Source organism: Bos grunniens, chromosome 23 (genome assembly GCF_055505025.1).
Source record: "Bos grunniens cultivar Pamir isolate PY7600 chromosome 23, Bosgru_T2T1.0, whole genome shotgun sequence".
NCBI lineage: Eukaryota > Metazoa > Chordata > Mammalia > Artiodactyla > Bovidae > Bos > Bos grunniens.
This window is the reverse complement of record NC_141187.1, coordinates 13,437,987-13,450,743: the sequence shown is the minus strand read 5'-3', so window position 1 is coordinate 13,450,743 and position 12,757 is coordinate 13,437,987. Positions and strand designations below refer to the sequence as shown.

The 12,757-nt window shown below is 41.8% G+C and overlaps 1 protein-coding gene across 16 annotated transcripts in view; it reads left to right on the top strand.

Moving 5' to 3' along the window:
- Positions 1-12,757, top strand: part of BTBD9 (BTB domain containing 9) — a 415,967-nt gene that overhangs the window by 326,247 nt on the left and 76,963 nt on the right. For all 16 annotated transcript variants that reach the window (XM_086371529.1, XM_086371528.1, XM_086371526.1 and 13 more), the window contains one exon: positions 11,170-11,277. In XM_086371529.1, the coding sequence (XP_086227655.1) occupies positions 11,170-11,277 (108 nt within the window). The remainder of the gene's footprint in view (positions 1-11,169; positions 11,278-12,757) is intronic.

Below are 12,757 nucleotides of genomic sequence, written 5' to 3'. Positions count from 1 at the left end.
AAAAAGGCAGCTCGTGCAGAATACATTCCAAAGAGGGAGTGTTTTTCTCTTGTCTGACGATCCTTCAACCAAATAAACATGGGAGGGAGGGGGAAGCCACACTGCAGTTCCAGTGAGTGTTTATGAGACAGAAGCTGCACCCTCACATCCCTCCCCATTGGAGCCTTCACCCGGGGCCCCCCACTCTGGGGAAACAGCAGAGGTGATTCCAGAAAAGAAAATGACAACTGCCCATTTAGCCTTTTGTCCCGACACCCACACTAGTTTAATATAATTATGGCTGTTTAGCAGTTAGAAAAGTTAGAGTTATTAATGTTCAGTTGAAAGCATTTGAATCAAAACTTAAGATCTCAGCTTTGAAGACCTGGATCAAGAAAACTGTACTGAGTGGCCAGTGATCAAAAGAATTCCATTGAAAAACATAATTATCCATTTTTTCCCTCTAGCCGTTATGAAAGATTACATAAAATCTCACCTTTCTTCTTGCCTTTCGCCATTCTTCAAAAGATTTCTCACACAGTTACTTATTAAACTAATTGATTATCTTTTGTTTGTAAGTACTTATCATTGTTAGGATTCTCACTCTTACATATTTGTGAAGAAGATGTCATTATTCTCATTAATGTTGTCTTTATTTTAATGATATGTCATGTACCCCAAAGAGGATTATGATTTGTGAGATACCTCAAACTTCAAATAGAATAATCTGCTTACTCTAAGTGTTTAAATTTTATAGTAGTTGTAACTTATTATAGTTTTATTTTTTTGTTTTAGAAGGTCTTTTTCATGTGAAAGCCTTTGCAGAGGAATTTTGTGATGGAAGTTCATTAGAGATGAGACCTAAATGAAGGAAATTTAGATAGAGTAAATATGAGGGAGAGCACAGGCAAGCACTTCATTGTGTAGGTGTAAATATGACAATAAATAGGAAATTTGGGGACACGACAGAAGGAAAGCAGCCACTTAGCAGAGAGAGGATGTGAAGGTGGAGTGACCTATGCAGGTGCTTCTGCAGAAGGATTGGACACACAGTGTTTTAAAATCATTTTCAGCAAGAGCTCAGGACTTTGTAGATTGTGCCCTGTGGGAAAGAGAAGAGGACTCAAAGCTGGGGCAAAGATTGAAACCCAGATCTGATTTGGGTGAAAGGTCAGGCTGATAAGAAAGAGAGACAGCGTGGGAAGACAGTGCTGGCAGTGTTCAGAGTGCCCAGAGAAGAGATTGGGGGAGAACAAATGTAGAGATTACATGACTGGATGGGAAGAGTTCTGCCTTGTAATTCACCCCTGCTGGAATACTCTCTTGCCTGTAATATTCAGAGTTGAGCCTTCCCACCTTGTTTTGCCCTTCCATTCTCTCCCTTTATCACCAGGTTGAGAGAATACAAAGATCTGCCTGTAGCTAAACTGTGAGTTCGCCACAGACAGGAATTCCTATGAACACCTGACCCAAGGGACTGAAAAGGAGCTATGGAGCTTATTATTTCTCTTTGGCTCTGCTTCTTGGGGCTTCATAGGCTGTGCGCATGTGGGCACATATTAACATGTGGTCAGAGGAGGGGCAGAAGAGAGAGCTCAAAAGATGAAATCATAGTCAGAGTTGATACATTTCATAAATGACCTCTCAACCGAGACTCTCCGAAATGGTGTGGGGGTGGAGGACTGGCTGGCATATGTGCAGATTGAAATGTAACTCAGGCTACAGATCCCTGAAAGATGTTGTGCTGGTAACTCATCCTGTGAGAAAAGAGGTTTATCTGTAGTTCCATCTCCTTTCCATCATCCTGTCCTGTCCCCGTGTCCTCCTTCAGTTTAACTCAGTGGAGCTGACGATGTGTAAGGCACTGTGCTGGGAACCATGCACCATGCGTGGTCCTGGCTCTAGAAGCACAGTCAGGGCAGTTCCTGCTGACTGGACTTGGTCCTGAAAGCCAAAGGGAGTGTGGGATGGGGATTGGGTGGTGGTACGTGGGGCACCTGGAACTCAGTGACTTTGCTTTCCCGCCATACTGGGGCCACTTGATTACACTGGAGTCAGAAGTGTAAAGATCCAAGAAGGAAAATCCCCTACAACTCAACTGGTAGATTAGTGAGCTTGGAGCTCTAATTTAAGATACCCTTCTCTTCTCACCCTCCTAGTAATTTCACAGAAGTGCGAGTAGGGAAAGAAAAGCTCACACAAGTGCATACTGCCTTCAGCTGTTAAGGGAAGAAACTGATTCTTCTCTTTTGAAATCCCAACAGCCCCTCATGGCAAATGGAGCTGGGCTCGATCCCTAGGGAGCTAAGCCTGTGGTCAGGACAGGACCTCTCCATTTCTGCCTCTCCCACGTCCTTTTTGGATCCTGCTGGTGAACCAGATTGGGCCAATCTCACTGACTGTGTCTACACGTCATGATGAGGATGCTGCTGAGATCGAGTCAGCTGGCCTTGCTGCAGAGAGGGGAATTGATGATGCCAAATTTAAACATAGGGAAAGATCTGTAAAGGCCGCTTATCTGCTTAGCATGTCACTGCTTGAAAAGGTCTGCAACATAATGAGACTTCACCTTTTAAAATATAACAAAACCATTTGAAATGGTTCCCAGTATTTTTGATGCCAGCATCTTGCTTAAGAAAGGGGGCTATATTGAATAGAGTCACCTTGGAAAATAGAAGAAAACAGCTTTTCTTCTCTAGGGCTGTTTGGCCTGGAAAAATTTTTCTCATATATCCACATTGAAAGCATACAATGAAAGAATTTTCATCAAATTGGACTGTGTAGGATGAAATCTAAGCCTTGGCTAAAACTTACTTATTAATAAAGGGTTTGCCAAGTGATTGAATAATCTGTAAAAGATTGCTTGGGCAGTATTTAGCCCATGTTAAAAAAAATTAACCAAGTAAGTTAGAAAAATAGATTTGCATTGAAAGCAGGAAGTGTGCTGATTATAAATTGTTTTTTTTTCCCCAAAATGTGATAATATATGCAAAAACATTTTGAAGCCGTTGAGATCTGTGTGAATGTGAGGTGAGATTATGATTAGCTGTTCCCCATTCGTTCCACACTCAGTATTTATTAAATGTTGCAGCTGCAGCCATACTGTTTGGTAGTTTGCTGTTATCTTTTATGTCATCACCTAAAACTTGAAATTAAAAACTTAATCCCTCCAAGGAGTGAAATGATGGTCTAAATTAGCTGTTAACAGTTGGTAGTTTTGCATTGTGTCAAAGTTGTGTCCCATCCAGCTTTCTGTCTAGCTGTATCCTGCAGGTGTATTCTGCATTTCAGATCACTTCCCTGGATTATACTGAAGAGGATATAGCGTTTATCCGCTTTTATTTCCCGCTTTCTCAGTGAACTAACTTACATGGTGGAGCCCGAGTATATATGTGTCTCCTCACCTTTCCTCACCCCAGAGCTTCAGTGACTAAACACAGAAGCTGCCATGCCAGACAGCCAAGGGCTTATGCTTACCTTTTCCCACACCAACTGTGAGATAAGATTATGAGCCAGTGTCATTATTTCTTCCTCTCTTAGAGAAGTCACCCTCTTAAGACGTATGAGAGATTAAACAATGTCAGAAGGTACGTGCACGCTCTGATGTCCTCTGACTAGGGTATTTCCCAAGTTCCCCTTCCATCTGGCAAGCAGTCTGCATTTTCTTCTTTTCATGCCCCCTTGGCCCTGCGAGGTTGTGGCCCACGTAGAGGCGGGGACCCATGGTGGTTCCTCCCTGGGAGTTTCCGTGACTGGATCTGCAGGACAGCTACCTGGTCTGCTCCACGTGCTTTGGTAGGGTGCTGGCTCTTGGCTCCAGGCTCCCGCTGGGAATCTCATCTTGGCCGGCAGCTCTTCTCAGCTTGACCTCGCTCCTCACCTGAGGAAGAAGCTGCACAATTGAACTTTCTGACAGCTGGCAATAGGAGCCCTCTCATCTTGGGGAAAAATCCGTTTCCCACCAGTAAAGTTGTTCCTCTGAAGCTGTACTCACTCCTTCTGGCAGCTGTGACAGGCCCTCTCCTGCCTCTCAGTAGCAGAGCTTAGAACAGAGCCTCTAACATGATGTTTATCTTTCCGCTCCTCATTCAGAAGAGTGACAGAAAGCACTGAATGAAATTGCCTCTTGTGACCAGAACTCCACCACACCTCTCTCCTTCACCCTTGTGTCCGTCACAAATTCTCTTCTGCCTCATGATCGAACCCGGGTCTCCTGCATTGCAGACGATTCTTTACTGTCTGAGCTACCAGGGAAGCCTGTCATGAGCTCCCATCCCCCTCCCTCTATTCTGGCAGGTGGTCAGCCCCCTCTGACTCCAGGTAACTCCTCAGCAGCCTCAAGTGGCAAACACTCGTACTGCACTTCACTGCCCTCATCCTGCACTGTCTCTGCCTTGTCACTGACACCCCTGCTTTCTCCCCTCCACCCTCTCAGTGCCACTGCTGGAGAGAGTTATAAACCACGCTGACTGTTCTGTCTTTGCAAGGCCGCTCCCTGCAGCGCGGCAGGCCTCATGGAAACTATTCTGAAGCCCGTTCTGCTTTTTCACCCACACTGCAGTCCTCCCCCTCTTGGCTTCAACAGAGGCTCTGCTTTCATGTTTCAGTGAAAAGGTTGCTGTCCAGAGTGAGCCTCCTCACCATCCTGGTTCTTCACCTTGTCATCTCTCTGGTCCCATAGCCATCACGTTGTCATTGTCATCCTCATCATCAGAACGTCTGTTCGTTTCTGCCTCGTGCACTCCGCTAGGAGCTTATCTTAGGCCCTTTTGTTTCCAAGCTACAGAAACCAGATGAAGATGGCTTAAGCCTTAAATGGTGAGTTTATTAAAGTGGTTGGGAAATTTCTCATGGAACACCAAGGCAGGAACTCCAGTGGCCCCCACTAGGGCACTGGGGACTAAAATCAGATGTTGGTCATCCTGCAAGGAGGCCAGACAACCCTTCCTGGGCCATACCACCTGTCTTGTTTACTTCTCACTGCAGATGACTTTCTTTACTACTTTGGGCTTCTGATGAAAGAGGGTCCCTCCAGAATGTCTGCATTTTTATCATCATTTTAAATGAATAGCACCAATTATGGTAAAATCTTACATAATTGTAAATTTTTTGTATGAAATCTGATCGGCTCAGCAAGGGTCATATGCCTTCCTGCAACACAGTTGTGTCTACAGAACTCAGGAACCCACTACATATACCTTAAGGTTGGGCCAGAATCCATACTCAAAGAGGGGAGTTACTGGGACTTCCCTGGCTGTCCATTGTTTAAGACTCCGCACTTCCATTACAAGGGGGACAGGTTCAGTCCTTGGTCAGGGAACTATGATCCTGCATCCCACAGGGCATGGCCAATAAATAAATACAATTTTTTAAAAAAGGAAGAGTTACTATGTAATGGATAGGTATGCCAAAAAAAAAAACAACCCAAAAACCAAAAACCCAAACCCTGTTCTGCATAGACTGTCGCAAAAAATTACAAAATGTTAGAACTGGAAGAGCCCTTAGAAACCATCAGGTGTAGACCTTTCATTTTACAAGGGATGAAACTGAAACACAAGTTAAGTGACTTGCCTAGTGTCACTTAGTCAATAGTCAGCAAATATTTGTTGAATTGTTAATGGAAGACAGTTATTTCTGAGGAACTTTATTTCTGAAGATTTTAACAAAGAATAGTCTGTACACATTTTTGAGGTCAGAAGTACCTTTCATTTTGTCTGAGAGATTGGAAATGGATCTGATGATAAATTATTGTTATATGGCTAATACCATGGCAGTTGATCTTTGCTTAGTTGTCTGTTTTCGTCCAAATGGGAAAACTCGGCAAGAACAACTGTCTTGACCCCTGGCCTTCCAGTGGAGTCTCCCACAAATGATGGACAGTTAGAAGGAGGCAAAACAGATTCTTGCTGCTGATCCAAAAGACCAGTTCAGTGGAGAAGCTGTTGATCTCCACCGTTAAACCTCAGCCATTGTTCACAATCTGGCACAGAATTAATCCCTTAAGAAAGGGATGAAAAAAGTGCCGCTCAGCACAACATAGTTTGTCATCGCATGCATAATGCAGACTTTCCAATTAGAATGCTATAATTTGGAAACTTTCTTCACAGACTGATGAGAGAGCAATTATTTTAAAGAAGGGAAAATTCAGTCCACTGGGTTTGCCTCAAGTCACTTCTGACTCAAGCCGCAAAGACAAGAGTTTTGAAAACATATTTGCTATTGAATTTCGTATCAAAACACTAGCAAGGAGAGCAATTAGTTGCTGTAAACTGACCCCCAGTAATCAATGGTATGCAGCCAGCCAGAGCGTTTATGGAAGATGTAAGCGAAATCACACCTGCTAATCAATTTTTTAAAAAAGCCTAGCACTTCACTGCTTTTCAGGGAAATTCCACAATGAGGATAAGGAAGATGGAGGAGACAACATTTAATATCACCAGGCATTTCATGCTGTGCTCATTAGGTAGAGGGGTTTGTGGCCACAGCTTAAACACAAACTCAATCTGCAGCGATAGATCTTGGCCAGCAGCTGCCTTTATGCAGCTCCTTTTGAGAACAGCTTCTGATGTGTGGGCGGGGGCGTGCAGATGTCAGGGGTATGTTTAAGGAGCTGCTCTCAATTAGAGTCAGAGGGAGTGTGTCTGTCCTGGGCCAGCTCACCTGGCAGACCTTTTCTGGCAGATTACAAGTCGGGAATACTGCTGTGTTGTCGCAGGTGCCGAGATACAGGAACAGACTTTGCTGGCAGGGAAAGAAGTGAAGGGAGTTGGTGGGCTTTACCGTTGTGCCTTATTAGAACTAAAATTTCTCTCCATGGGAAAAAAAAAAGAGATGGAGCCAATTTCTCATTTTGAGTCTTTAAGCTGTGCTTGCTTTTTTTTTTTTCCTCCCTTAGTTGAATCAACAGAGGGGTTTTCGTTCCTGGCTAAGCCTACCTTCTAAGCAAATATGCATCTGGGCACATAAAATAAATACCTCTTATATAGAGAACAAACTGGTGGCTGCCAGTGGGAGAATGGGGAGAGGGAGGGACAATACAGGGGGAGAGGATTTTTAAAAGGGTTATTTTGGGATTATATGAAATTGTGTGTGTGAACTTTTTGAAAATTGTAGAGCACTATAGAATTCAAGGGGCTTTCCAGGTAGCTCAGTGGTAAAGAATCTGCCTGCCAATTCAGGAGACACGGATTTGATCCCTGGATTAGGAAATGGCAACCCACTCCAGTATTCTTGCCTGGAAAATTCCATGGACAGAGGCGCCTGGTGGGCTATACAGTCCATGGGTCACAAAGAGTTGGAGGCGACTTAGCAGATAGACCCATAGAATTTAAAGAATCTTTTCATTCAGTTAAAAAAAGAAGAATCTCTCTTTAAAACTCCTAAGTGTAGGTGAAGACAACCTAAGATCCATCACTGTTCCTTTTCCATTCAGGAGTCACCCTGACCCCACATTTTTAGCCTCCAGGGGCTCTTAATAGAGGACTAGTGAGGAGATGTCTCAACCAGTATGTGCACTTGGCTGCTGTTCAGAAAAAAGAATTTAGGCCAGGAGAAATTATTGAGGTAAAGATCGATAGAGTGGGCTAATAAAAATTAATATCATCAGCATGCAAACTGTGATAGGCACTGGATTAATATCCTTTAAATATAAAGGGCATCTTGTAAGTCATTAACAAACGAATAAATATAAGTAGAAAATGGGTAAAAATGTTCAAGTTCAATGGTAAGTAAAAAGCTGCAAATTAAAGTAATGAAATATATTTCATCTATCAAATTGGCAGTATTTTAAAAGATAATATACAATACTGGTGATGATGTACAGAAGCAAAGCATTTTTATACACTGCTGGTAGTATGAGTATAAATTGGTACAGCCTGTCATTGGGGGCGAGAGGACAGGTATCCAGCTATTTTATAATACATGTCAAGGTGTAATAAACCCTGTTGCAGGAGTTTTACTTATAGCAACTTTCAAAGACAATAATCATAGATCTAGTTTAAGAATGTTCATCACAGAGGTTTCATAACAGTACAATATTGTCAACTACCTAAATGTCCAACAATAAGAGGACTATTTAGATAAATTCTGGGGCATCCACACAGTAAAATTCTATGAAATCAGTACAAAAGATGAGGGAAAATATTTGATGATGCCCAAAAAAAGTTAGTAAAAAAAATATTCATAATAGATCATTAAGCAAAGAAGCAATTTTTACCATGAGTGTGTTTACAAAATTACTGGAATTATGGGTGATCTTCATGTTACCTTGAGAGAAATTAGAAGACTTCCCTAGTGGCTCAGCTGGTAAAGGATCCGCCTGCAATGCAGGAGACCTGGGTTCGATCCCTGGGTTAGGAAGGTCCCCTGGAGAAGGGAAAGGTTACCCACTCCAGTATTCTTTGGCTTTCCCTGTGGCTCAGCTCGTAAAGAATCTGCCTGCAATGTGGGAAACCTGGGTTCAATCCCTGGGTTGGGAAGATCCCCTGGAGAAGGGAAAGGCTACCCACTCCACTATTCTGCCCTGGAGAATTCCATAGACTGTATTGTCCATGGGTCCACAAAGAGTCGGACATGAGTGAACAACTTTCACTTTCATAGAATAAGTTACTGTAAGACACGATATGCACAACTTTAAAATTCTTTTAATCTGCTGTTACTTTAAGAATCTCTACTACAGCATTTATGAAACTTACTCATAATTGGTTTTCCCTTTATCTTCTCTGTATTCTATATCCTTGGGTCAATCTTTTTCTGTGAAATATTTCAAGATCTGGTTAGAGTCTAACCCAAAAGGGACTGATTATTTTCATTTGGATATACTGGTAGAAACACTAACTCACGATTATCCAGAAGGATATGGATTATGTTAAGCCTAGCTCTCCATAAATAACCAAAATTCCATTGGGAAAACAGCCTCAACAGCATCTCTCAAAAAGCTTGTGACCAGGGCTGTTAAATAAAGCAAATGTTAATTATTTTGAAGGTTTTTTCCCCCCTGGTTTAATCTGCTCTGGCAGAGTTATGAAGGATTTCAGCCCAGAACATATATGGAACATATGCTATATAAACAGATCCCACGTTTGGAGTAAAAGTTTTTTTAAAGAGAGAGATCAACCATCTTTCTAATAGGCTCGTATTCATCTTGAGAGCAGACAAACATAGAAGCAAAAAGTACATTTTTAAAAGTTACTCAATATAAATTATAATAACACAGACTAACTGCATGAAAGTACTGAGACACTAGAGTAATATTTGAGGAAATGACTAATGAGAGAAATGATTCACTTTCTTATCAAGCATGCTGGTTTAATCTACAAGTAGAATTATTGGACCCTAAAAACAATAGGGTAGATTCCAGTCTGATTGATTCAGAGTATTTTGAGAGATTAAATAACTCAGATGAGTTCAAGAGAATCGGTAGTATTTACAGTATTACACATCTATTTATGCTTTCCAAAATCTTTTAACAGTTTTCTCTACTTAAAAGATGGATTCTATCATGTTAAATAATATGGATTTCATCATTGATAGCAAACAAAATCACAACTGAAAGCAAGGAACAAAGGGTAAGAGGAAAGGGGAACACAGTGGCATTTCTGATCTGCAGTAACAGCTTTATAGGTGACACTACAGGTGACGCTGAACTTGTGCAAAGGGTTTTCATTGATGGTAATTGAGGGATTAAGAGGAAGCAATACAAACTGCTTTTGTAGAGCGATAGGTTATAAGTTGTCAATTATGCCCCCACACATAAACTGGGAGTAAAGAAAACATTTGACAGATTACAGAAGAGGGCTTTCATCCTGACACCAGGTTGGAACCATCACTGAGTTTAGACAAATTCCCGATCAGCTTTAAGCCTCACTTTCACCATATATCATTTGATGAGAACAATAATGCTTGCTAAGAGGATTTTTGCAAGGATGTAATGTTATGTAAAACATTTAATATAGGGCCTGGTACACAGTAAGCATTAAAGAAATGATAATGATCATTGTTGTAGTTGTTGCAAATAATGTATTTGCCTAGCAGATATTCATGGAGTGCAGGCACTGTGTGAGACGCTATGCCAGGTCCTGAGTGTGGAAAACTAGTAAGACATAGACGCTCTGTTTAGGGAGCTCACTCTGTTCTACCTAGTGGAGGAGACACGTGTGCATACCCAGCTGTAAAACAGTAAGATAGGTATCTTGTATGGGAAGGACTTCTGAGGCTGAAATGATAGAAAACAGTGATCTCTCACCATAGCAGCACTGTCGGAAGCAAAGTGTTGGACTGTACTCTAATGCCATATTATAATATTTAGATTCTTTTTTATTCTGTTGTTTTAAACTGAGGAATAACACACATATATTACACAAAACTTTTATAAATAGCTTGATGAATATGAATATTTGCATGTGTATATACCCATGTAGCTATCACTAGATCAAAACTACCCCATTTTCAGTATCCTAGAAGGCTCCTTCACCCTTTCACAGTCATTCCTTCCCCAAGAGGGAGCTACCATTCTGACTCTTGTCATTGCAGATATATCTTGTTTCTTTTGAGTTTCTGGTAAATGGAATCACATAGTCAATGCTTTTGGTTCTTATCTGAGCCAAGAAGGGGTATAGGAACAGGACCAACATAATCTTTAAGAAACAAAGATTTCCTGATGAACGTATGTTTGCCTGTATCTCCCAATCAGGTAATCTTACCAAAGCTATGCAGGAAGTCTGGAATGTGAAGGAATCTGAAACATAATTAAGGTCATTGGGACATGCTAGTAAGTACTGCTTAGAATACCCATTAGAAAGCACAGGTTTCCCCATAAACAGTGATTTCAAGAATGTTACCTTTGTTCAGCCAAGACAGCTAGAGGTGAGGGCTGAAAGAAGCACGAAGGAGGATTTGGGGACGTCTCCCTGATCAGCTCATGTGAAGATCTTTGCCTAATGGGGGACAGAGGCTGCCTGGTTGGGTGCCTTGTGAAATAAATCCCTAAAGAAACAAGCCTCTCCCTACAGACTGACTCTGCCTTTCATCATACTTTTGTTGGGGATTCACTTTCTTTCCTTGGTCCTGAAAGTGTGTGGGCAGAAGAGACCAATTAGAAGGACAGAGAAGACATGAATCCCCTCACGCCTCCAGCCTAAGCAAAGAGCCAGGCAGAGTGCTGACCACCTTCTGTGTCTTCCCTCTGCTCAGGTTATTGCTGTGGGACTGTGACGACCGGAGCTACAGCTACTATGTTGAGGTTTCCACCAACCAGCAGCAGTGGACCATGGTGGCCGACAGAACCAAAGTCTCCTGCAAGTAAGTGCCGCTCTTTCAGGAATATATGCTACTTTAAAAGACAGTCTTTCCACTAGACTCAGAAGTTCCAATGAAAAGTCAGATCTGGAATCATCAAATTATATTCTTGCTTGGAGGTAAAAGCATTCTAAAGATCCTTTACTTCAGTTTTGACTATTAAATACTTGTATGAAAATTTATACGACCAAAGAAGTGGTCCTTATTTTGTGGTTTGAACTTGAATTTTTTAAATGGCACGTATCTAAGCAGGGACGAGAAAGATACTTTCCGCATGCAATTCTCTCTCAGTTCCTCCCCCCACATCCCACACTAGCCCTTTGGGACTTTTTTCTTCCTTAGAGATTTTTGCTGATGCTGTATACAATTAAGTAGGATTCTGGGACTCTCACCTCTTCCCCACCCTCATATCTTTCTCAGGGTTACCTTTAAATATTTATCTCATCTCCATGTTAGTTACACTGTTACCTTAGGTCTCCGTGGGAAACAGACATTCATGCGTATGGCATCTGGGCTCTGTCTGACCTTACCTGGTTGTGGGGGATGCCAGGCAGAAGGGTTCTGAGTTCTGACCAGCCTAGAACCATGTAAATGTAACTACTACTCAGCTTGAGATTAGCATATTTGCAGCATCCTAGAAGGTTCCCTCATGCCTTTTCCCAGTCATTACCTGAAAAGAACGCAGTGCCTTTTTGTGTGGAGACCAGTGCTCTTGGAGGCAAGATAAAGCCAGCAGCTGATATTTTTTCTTTTTTATTTTAATTGCGATATGATTCACATACCATAGACTTCACCCTTTAAAATTGTGCAATTCAGTGGTTTTCCGAGTGTTCAGGGTTGTGCCATCATCACTATGACTATCTTATGTTCCAAAACACTTTCATCACCCCAAAAAAGAAACCTCCTACCCACTAGCAGTCACCCCATTTCCCTCCACCTCCCACAGCCCCAATACTTTTCTGTCACTATGGATCTGTATATTCTGGACATTTCATATAAATGGAGTCATATAGTGTGTGACCTTTTGTTCCAGGCTTCTCTCACTTAGTATAATGTTTTCAGGTTTCACTCATGTTATAGTATGTGTCAGTACTTCATTCCTTTTTATGACTGAATAGTATTCCATAACATGGGAATATATAAATAACACATTTTGTTTATCCATTTATCAATTGGTGAACATTTGAATTGTTTCTATTTTTTGGCTATTATGAATATTGCTGCTATGAACATTCCTGTACAAGTTTTTGTGTGGACATGTGTTTTCAGCTGTCTTATGAATATACCTACAAGTAGAATTGTTGGATCTTACACTCCAGTACTCTTGCCTGGAAAATCCCATGGGCAGAGGAGCCTGGTAGGCTGCAGTCCATGGGGTTGCAAAGAGTCGGACACGACTGAGCGACTTCACTTTCACTTTTCACTTTCATGCTTTGGAGAAGGAAATGGCAACCCACTCCAGTGTTCTTGCCTGGAGAATCCC